The sequence below is a fragment of the Taeniopygia guttata genome, chromosome 25, assembly GCF_048771995.1.
Source record: "Taeniopygia guttata chromosome 25, bTaeGut7.mat, whole genome shotgun sequence".
NCBI lineage: Eukaryota > Metazoa > Chordata > Aves > Passeriformes > Estrildidae > Taeniopygia > Taeniopygia guttata.
In genome coordinates, this window is record NC_133050.1 from 5,134,363 (window position 1) to 5,143,953 (window position 9,591).

The 9,591-nt window shown below is 48.3% G+C and overlaps 1 protein-coding gene across 1 annotated transcript; it reads left to right on the forward strand.

Moving 5' to 3' along the window:
- The first annotated feature begins 2 nt into the window (after window positions 1-2).
- On the forward strand, window positions 3-8,255 carry CCT3 (chaperonin containing TCP1 subunit 3). The gene is made up of 14 exons (XM_002191201.7): window positions 3-168; window positions 1,762-1,823; window positions 2,331-2,381; window positions 2,462-2,524; window positions 3,104-3,200; window positions 3,560-3,677; window positions 3,862-4,048; window positions 4,535-4,684; window positions 5,117-5,249; window positions 5,717-5,798; window positions 5,909-6,089; window positions 6,624-6,869; window positions 7,111-7,242; window positions 7,910-8,255. The coding sequence occupies exons 1-14, from the start codon at window positions 138-140 to the stop codon at window positions 8,012-8,014; spliced, it is 1,638 nt and encodes a 545-aa protein (XP_002191237.1). The 5' UTR covers window positions 3-137; the 3' UTR covers window positions 8,015-8,255.
- Window positions 8,256-9,591: the final 1,336 nt, after the last annotated feature.

Here is a 9,591-nt window from a genome sequence, read left to right on the forward strand (position 1 = left end):
CTGCGTCTGGCGTCACTTCCCCGCCGAAGGCGCCGGGCGCAGCTCTGATTCGGCGCCGCGCTCAGGCGCCATTGCCCGCGGTGTGGGGGGCGGCGCTGCGAGGCTCCAGAAGGTTCCGCCGTGCTCCAGCCGCCGCGATGATGGGCCCGCGCCCCGTCCTGGTTCTCAGTAAGTTCCGCCGGCCCGGACTGCCGGCGCGGAGGGCGAGGGGATGGCCGGGGGGTCGGAGCGCCGCCCCGCTTTGCCGCTCGCCTGACTCGCCGCCATGTTGGGTCTCCTCATGGCCGGGCGCCGTCTCACGGCGCGTTCCGGCCGGGCCCCGTCCCGCCGGGGATCCGCTGGGAATCCTGCCGGCCCCGGCGCGGCCCCAGCTCCCCCTGGCAGCTCCCAGGGCGCGGGAGGTCTCGGAGCCCCGCTGCGCTCAGACCTTTCCTGGCAGCCTTCCGTGCTTTCGGCTGGTCTCGCGTCTTTTTCAGCACGTTGCTTTGTACTGCCCCGTTTGAGCCCCGCGTGAACCCAAATTCTTGGGCCTCCGGAGCTGCTGGAGCGGGTCTGGACGTGTCCACGGAGATGCTCCGAGGGCTGAAGCCCCTCTGCTCTGGAGACAGGCTGGCAGAGCTGAGGGTGTTGAGCTTGGTGAAGAGAAGGCTCCAGGGGGACCTTAGAGCTCCTTCCAGGGCCTAAAGGGGCTCCAAGAGGGCTGGAAAGGGACTTTAGGTAAGGGCCTGTAGTGATAGATAGGAGGGGATGGTTTCCCACTGCCAGAGGGCAGGGTTAGGTGGGATGGTGGGAAGAAATTCTTTGTGATGGTGGTGAGGCCTTGGCACACAATGCTCAGAGAAGTTGTGACTTTCCCATCCCTGGAAATGTCCACGGCCAGATTGGACAGAGCTTGGACCCCATGCCCTGCCCATGAAAGGGTTTTGGAACGAGAGAGTCTTTCAGGTCCCCTCCAGCCCAAATCGTTATGTGATTCTCTTACCGTCCACCAATATGAGGTATTCCCGGGTTTTCTTTTTTTGTGTTCGGGTATCTCATTCTCTTCTCCATTCATTCTGTTCTCTAGTAACCCAACAGGCAGACTGTCGTAGCCCACGCCCCTTTTCTGTAAGCCTGCTTGCCTGAGTCGTGGTACTGCTCTTAGTGTTGTTTCCTTTTGTTCTGTCTTACACCTCCCTGTGCACATGCATCTGAATAAATCTGGGCATGCTCGAGCCAGGCTTGTAATAGCAGAAAAGCATCCTTGAGCTTAGATATTCCCTAGGGCTCAGTTTGTTGACAGCTGGTCTTCAGCAGCGCTTGTGAGCCACTTGGTACCCCAACTGCTGCTCACCCTCATGTGCCAAAGTAACATCAGTGGATTAACTTTATGTTCACCCAGTTCTGCTTACTGTACATGAGCCTTTGTAACCTTTTTTTGACTGAAGACTACTGTACAATAGCAGCTCCTTGGCTTTGTGAGATCTGGCAGATCCTAGTGAGTCACTGCAGTTTGATTTGCTGGGGTAATAGGTCCTGTTTCAGGGTTGCAAAGCTTTGTCTCAGGATACTAACAAGGAGCTCTGTTATAATAGGGAATGTTGTTTTTCACTGACAGTTTTCTATCAATGGCTATCAATCTATCACGACTGCAGTATTTGTATTGTAAACTTTGAATTTCAAACCAGTCACATGTTGAATGTGTGACTGAGAGGTGACTGCATCCTTGTTGTTTTGTACTTGATTGTACTTGATTAATTTTATTTTTTCTGTATCCTTTAGGTCAGAATACAAAACGTGAGTCTGGAAGAAAAGTCCAGACGGGAAACATTACTGCTGCAAAGGTACCAAATTCTCAGGCTGTTCTGATCCTTTGTGTGTGTGTGTGTGTGTGTGTTTGAGGGAAACTGGATGTGGAGCACATTTTCTCTATTTGATATGAATATAGGGTAGAAGAAGAAGCAACATAGAAAATAATTTTCTGTGTTAGCAGAAGATTTTTATACTAGTACGTAAAAATTCTGTATAAAACCAAAATGTCTGCATTGTTCATGTAATGGGTACCTTATCAATAACCATTGAGGGATTTAGCCATCCAAACCCCCTTTCTCCACAAAGTCTGAAAGTGCCTGTGTTTTGACATCTGACTGAGATAATAATTTAGTGTGGTTCCAGTGTCTTGATAATCCGCATATTCTCATTTCCATACAATTCTTAACCATGGCTGCATCTCAACCACAGCAGAGTTATTGGATGACTTAAATTTTGCAGGGGCTGTTGATTTCACTATGGGAGCTTTTTAGACTTTTTGATGCCCTCCTGTTTTACCTCATTTCTTTGATTCCTCCTAGACTATTGCTGACATTATCCGAACATGTTTAGGACCAAGAGCAATGATGAAGGTAAGAATTTGTGCTGCAGCTGACTAGAAGTGAGACACATGGGACAGAGCAATCAAGTGTTGGTTCTCTTGTGGTTACAGATGCTTTTGGACCCCATGGGGGGGATTGTGATGACCAACGATGGCAATGCTATTCTTAGAGAAGTAAGTTTCTCCTAAAGCATTTTCTTGTTTAATAGTGTCAGTATATGCCTGAATCTTGGGTGGCAGTGGAGCTGTGTGATCTCCCCACCTGTCCTGAGAGCCAGTAAGTGCAAGCCAGCTGCTCCAAGAAAGGTTCTCACTGGGGAGAAATGAAACATATTCAGCAAGTATTCTTGCTCTACAGAAATGTAGGTTTGATCCTAGAGTGGGATGTTTTCATGGAGTGTTTACAAGACTGATGCAAATTCTTTGGTAATTGGAGCTGTTATCAGCTGCATTGAGACCTTCTGAGTAGATGGTCTTCACAATGCCACAAGACCTAGAAATCATTATTGTCTGTATGGTGCAAGAGCTGCTAAAAAAATATCCTAAAAACTGAAATGCCTGAAAAACAATGAAGAGGTACAATACTGTCAAATACAAGGGCTTGGTTTTGGTCTCAAAAAGGAAGAAAAAGCCTTGCTGTTGTTGGACAGAATGCCGTTGATTTTAAAGGTGTGGTGTTTGTTCCATTGAGTGTCGTGAGGCATTTCTACTTTAATATGCTGGGACAAATCCATGCCCCTTGCTCCTACATAGATTCAAGTCCAGCATCCAGCTGCAAAATCAATGATAGAGATCAGCCGCACTCAGGATGAGGAAGTTGGAGATGGGACCACATCTGTCATAATTCTTGGTAAGGAGACAGACTCAAACACTTTGCATAAAGGCTGAAGTTCTCCCTTTTTTGTAAGTACAGCCCACGATGAGACACATCTTAGTTATTTACTAATGTTGAAATGGAGGGGGTTTTTAACTGTGCCAGAGCATGCTAGGTTGATGACACCCTAACATGATCAGCTCCACGCTTTGAAAAGTTGTTCTTTCCCCATGATAACGACAGTTAAGTGTAAAGAAATGTGTAAGTGATGTTAGAGCTCTCTGCATGGATAGAAGGTATATTTTTTCTGATATGTGCCCTCCTTTCTTGACTGTTGATTATCCTGCTAACTTACTTGGGGGATTTTGATTTATTTTAATTTTTTTTTTTTTTAGCTGGAGAGATGCTCTCTGTTGCTGAACACTTTCTTGAACAGCAGATGCACCCAACTGTGATCATCTGGGCTTATCGTAAGGCTCTTGATGACATGATCAGTATTCTGAAGAAAATTGGGTAAGTATGGGCTGGTGGAAGTTAGAGAGGAGGGATGTGGACTTTCTCTGCTGCTTTGAGTTGGTCCTTCAGGCAGTTGTGTGAGTCAAATACAACTTATCAAAATTGGAGAGAGAGTCAAAAGGGTTAGATTGTTGCTTGCAATTAAGACCCATTTTGCTTTTTGGTTTTTCCTTTATCTCAGCACTCCAGTGGACGTGAACAATAAAGAGATGATGCTTAAAATAATTAAGAGTGCGATTAACACCAAGGCAATAAACCGCTGGTCTGACTTGGCCTGTAGCATTGCTCTTGATGCTGTTAAGACTGTGGAGTTTGAAGAAAATGGCAGAAAAGAAATTGATATTAAAAAATACGCAAAAGTAGAAAAGGTGAGTTTGTCCTGAACTGTTTTTTTATCTTCATGCTCCTTTCTTGTTCTGAACTAGTTTATTGTAGGGTGTGTTGGGAAGAATTTTGTGTTACTTCTCTGCAGTCCACAGACATAATCCTTGAATGTATTTCAGTCAGTGTTGTCAGCCATGCTCATTTACAATGCTAACAGTGGCTGCTGTTTCAACTCTTTTAGAGTACTTGTCAAAAATATAATTTCAGTTGGATTTGGAAGATGGAAAATGAAACATGTTGCCAGACAATAGAATGTTAAAAGTTTCTTAAGTTCTTTCATGGCTTCCCACTTAAAATCTAAGTCAGTGTGTGCTTAAAATTAAACTTGTGTAGTGATCTGGATGCACTGTGGTTACTTGGGATATGTTTTCCCTTTTCTAGATGTGGGACTGCCTCAGGAGATACTTTCAGAGACACAAGTTTTTGTAGACTAAACTGACTCACCTGATTTTCTCCCTTGTGTCTGTCAGATTCCAGGTGGTTTTAGTGAAGACTCGTGCGTTTTGCGTGGAATTATGGTGAATAAAGATGTAACCCATCCCAGAATGCGTCGCCTTATTAAGAATCCACGTATCGTCCTTCTGGATTGTTCACTGGAGTACAAGAAAGGAGAGAGCCAGGTAAAGTGAGTCCTGCTGGAGACATCTGCAGGTCCTGATTTGGAATGAGTAAAATGAACAAAAGCAGGTGGCTTGATATAATTGCAGGTGGTCAGAGGCTTTCTGTGTTCAGAGGCCTGTTGAACGTGGGGGCTAATTCTGCTGTGGGCTCCAGAAAAATAGGAGTGAGGCTACAGGGTTTTGACTCATTGAAGCAGCTACAGTGATTTGTGTATCTAAGTGTTGGTCAAAAGCAAAAGAAATATTTCTGAGCTTGAGCTAAGGTTAATGCTCAACTGGCACAGTGTCACAGTTTATTTGATCAGTGGTTTTCATCCCTGACTTTCCCTGGTTATACTGGAGGAGTTGAGCTGCTTGAAGCTGGGGGAGGTGTGTCTAATACAGTGAAGGTTGGAATGAACACCGTAAGCTGTTTACACCTCTTTTGTACAGACTGACATTGAAATTACTCGGGAGGAAGACTTTGCCCGAATCCTGCAGATGGAGGAAGAGTACATTCAGCAGATGTGCGAGGATCTGATTAGAGTCAAGCCAGATCTGGTCATCACAGAAAAAGGAGTTTCTGGTAAGGGCAGATGCAATCCTTTGTGTTGAATTAATCTCAGTGCAGTTCATGGTGTTAATTGCACTGCTCATGAACTTAGAAAAAAACCAACCAAAATGAAAAAAAACCACAACAGCAAACTAATACAACTCCTCCCAAACCTGGTGTACACCAGCAAATAAATGTGCACTGCAGGCATTGAAGTTCATCCTTGATGTTGCTTTGTGAAAGTAGACTCCTACTATAATATTTTGCTTTTCCAGTATTTGGGAAAGATACCAAAATACAAGTGAAGATGAGTCTTAACCCCTGGAGAGCTGTGCTACTGTTTTGCCTTGCAGCCTGGTTTAAAAAGCTACATTTAGGTGCTTTTCTCCTGTAAGCCCTTTTGCTTCAAAGCAAAATAGCTAGATTGATAATTGATAAACAGATGAAGTTTGTCAGGATACTGCTGATTCATTACTGAAACTACACAAACCTGGTTTCAGACCTGGCCCAGCACTATCTGATGAGAGCCAACATCACCGCCATCCGCAGAGTGCGGAAGACCGACAACAACCGGATTGCCAGGTAGGTGCTGGCTCCTGTCTGGAGCCCATTCCCTCTGTGTGCGACACAGAATTGTTCTGATCTCGCTCTTTCTCAGTTCTGATTTGTGAGTGTCTGCTTTGGTGTGCCAGGGCCTGTGGAGCTCGCATCGTCAGTCGCACCGATGAGCTCCGGGAGGAGGATGTGGGAACCGGTGCCAGGCTCTTTGAAGTGAAAAAAATAGGAGATGAGTATTTTGCTTTCATCACCGATTGCAAAGATCCTAAGGCTTGCACCATCATCCTGCGGGGAGCCAGCAAGGAAATCCTAGCGGTAAGTGAGTACATGGGCTGCTTCACCTCCTGTGCCAGCCACCTTCATGGCCAGCAGACTGGGCTGGGCTTTCAGCTGCTGTGGTGCTCCAGGTAATAATGAGAAGGGCAGTGGAGCTGAAGAAGGGTCTGGAGCACAAGGAGGAGCTGAGGGAGCTGCGGGGGCTCAGTGAGGACCTTAATGCTTCCTATTTAGTACTGCCTGATAGAAGGGTCTAACCCACTGGGGGGGGTCAGGCTCTTCACCCTAGAAGCAAGTGACAGGGCAAAAGGAGGTGACATCAAGTTGCACCGAGGAGGTTTAGATTGGATATTAGGGGAAATTTCTTCATGGAAAGTGTGGTCAGGCACTGGCACAGGGTACCCAGGGCAGTAGTGGAGTCGCCATCCCTGGAGGGATTTAGTAAATATATGGATGTGGCACCTTGGGACTTGGGTTAGTGGCAGCCTTGGCAGTGCTGGGGGATTGTTTGTAGTTGATTATGTTAGAGGGCTTTCCAGCCTCAACAGTTTTGTGGTTCTGTCCGTGTTGCAGGAGGTGGAGCGCAACCTGCAGGACGCCATGCAGGTGTGCCGCAATGTCCTCATGGACCCGCAGCTGGTGCCAGGGGGAGGAGCCACTGAAATGGCCGTTTCCCATGCACTGACAGAGAAGTCCAAGGGCATGACAGGCGTGGAGCAGTGGCCTTACCGTGCAGTGGCCCAGGCTCTGGAAGTCATTCCCCGGACGCTGATCCAGAACTGTGGTGCCAGTACAATCCGTGTTCTGACTTCGCTCAGGGTAAGGCATATGCCAGGGGCAGGAGGAGAGAGTCAGCCCTTGCCTGCTTTACCCAGCTCCTCGGATGAGGCACCATTCAGAAAAGTGCCTTTGTGCAGTCAGTAACATGTTCTTGTATAAACTCCAAACCCAAGAATATTCTACTGACCTGTTAGTTTCCTCAGCCCATAGTCAGTTTGAGACTCCAGAGGGGAAATTGCCATCTCACCCCACTTGTGGTGGTCTGTCTTTCTGCTTCCAGGCCAAGCACACTCAGGAAGGCAGCCAGACATGGGGGGTGAATGGGGAGACTGGAGCCCTGGTTGACATGAAGGAGCTGGGCATCTGGGAGCCCTTGGCTGTCAAACTTCAGACCTACAAAACAGCCATGGAGGTAAGGAGAGGTGGGAACTTCAGAGTCTCTGTGGGTATCAGCTGGGAGAGGAGGACATCCTTCCCTGTATGCTGGGGTGTTTGGGTGGGCATCACACCCAGTGCAGGGCATGCTGGTGTCCGAGCTCGTTGTTGCTAGAGGTGGGATAATGAGGGTTGTAGGAGCCCGGACTCAGGCTTTCCCAGGGCTTTTGATCCTGCAGCTGAATCATCATACCTTTTCATCTCACCTTTTCCTGCAAACAGTGCAGAGTGCTCTCACTGCTTCCAGTGTCAGAGGGAGCTGTGTGTGAGCAATCCTGTGCCAGCAACATGCTGAAATCATCAGTGGTCGTGGGAGCTTTATCTCTGGCTGGCTGGGGCTGCCCTTCTCATTACAGATCCTGCCATTACCTTGCTGGTGTTGGATCAAAGACTGTTCCTTGAAGGGATACTGTATCCCTTCTATGTCAGTCAACAAGAAAAAATGGGTATCCTTGTTTCCAGGGTGGTGGGAAAGCAGCCCCTTGCTGCTCCCACAGGCCTGTGAGACACCATTCCCTTCTCCTCTGCTGAAAGAACCATTTCAACCCAGACTGGTTGGTTGTGTGGTGTGAGAGCTTGGCCGGTCGGGTTTTGTCTTTTGTGATGAGCTCCAGATGAGCCCTGGGTGTGGGGTTTCTCTGCAGACTGCAGTTCTCCTCCTCCGTATTGACGACATCGTTTCGGGGCACAAAAAGAAGGGTGACAACCAAAGCAAGCAGCCTGCAGCGCCAGAGGCAGCCCAGGAGTGAGAGCTTCAGTCTTCACAGGGGAGAACCAACTGCCTTGACCTTGACATGGGGAGGAGCCCACTGCAGTGCCCTGGTCTCAAGGCTGAGCCTGGAAAAGTTTGTTTCAAGTCTGGGAGGGATGGAAAATACCCTGGGCATGGGGAAAAGGCAGTGGCTGTTGGAAACACTGCGCTGCTTCTGGGCTGAGGGTTACTGACTGAAAATTCTCTTAGCCTCAAAATAAATACCTTGTTTCAGGCTGTGTCTGTGTTTAATCCCTGCGCTGGGACGGGCTGGGCAGGCGGGTCGGTGCCAAACGCAGGAGGTTCAGCGAGGCCAAGGGCAGGTGCTGCACCTGCATTGGGGCAACCCGAAACACAGATTGAGGAATAATGGATGGAGAGCAGCCCTGAGAAGGATTTGGGGGATGGGTTGACAAGAAGCTCAGCATGCCATGACAAGGTGTACTGGGGGCCCAGCAAGCCAGCACTGTCCTGGGCTCATCCCCTACAGCGTGGGCAGCGTGTGAAGAGGGGATTCTGCCCCTCTGGTCTGTTCTGGAGACACTCCTTATTACAGCTTCCTCCGCTCTGGGGTAAGTCCAGAGAATGAGATATTGGGAAGAAATTCCTCTCTGTGAAGATGATGAGGCACTGACCCAGGTGGCCCAGAGAAGCCGGGGCTGCCCCATTCCTGGCACTGCTCACGGCCAGCTTGGGAGAAGACCTAGAGCAACCTGGTCTAGTGGAAGGGGGTTGGACGTAGATAGTCTTTAAGGTCCCTTCCAAATAAAAGCAGTCTGTTACCTTGTTACTTCATTATCACTTGACTCTGATTCTACTAGAGCCCACGGAAGCAGAAGTCCCCTGTTGTGAGCCTGGCTGAAGAGATTTACATCTCACTGTACTCTGCGGGCAACCTGGCTTTGAGAGCATAGTGGTACAAGCAACGTGTCATGGGGTGATTTTATGATGATGCTTTATTCCCTTACCTCGGCTTTATGCCCAGAAAATGAATGCTGTAGGTCCAACATGGAGCCGGGGGTGCGGTGGGCAGCCCTGGGCTCCTGGGCGGGCTCTTTTCCAGCTCCCTCTGCGGCTGCTCCGGCTGGACCGCGACGCTACATTGTTCCTTTCGCTGGATTGGTTTGGGTTTTTTTGCTGCTCGCTTTTTTTCCCTTTCCCTTCCCTTCCCCTAGCCTGGAGGCTGTATCGGGAATCTCTCGGCGATTTGTTTTCTTTGAACTGTTTCGGCTTGTCTTTTTTGTTTTTCAGCCGCTCGGGGGAGCCGGCGGGACCGCCCCGAACCCGAGGCCTCGGAGGAGCTGAACCGACACGAGAAAGGACATTAAAATCCACCAACTTTAGCTGCTGCAAGAAGACCCACGCCAGAAACCCAACAGATTCCCAGCTTCTTTGAACACTTTTCTGCTCCCGTCCTCATAGACAAAGAAGCGCAGTCACAACCTCTGCCTCTCAGCCAACATGGCAAGGCGGGGTCTAAGTTTCAAATTATTTTTTCCCTTTTTTTCCTTTTTTTTTTTTTTTTTTTTTTTTGTCGTTTCTGTTTTTTCTGTTAATAAATATGGGATTCTTTCA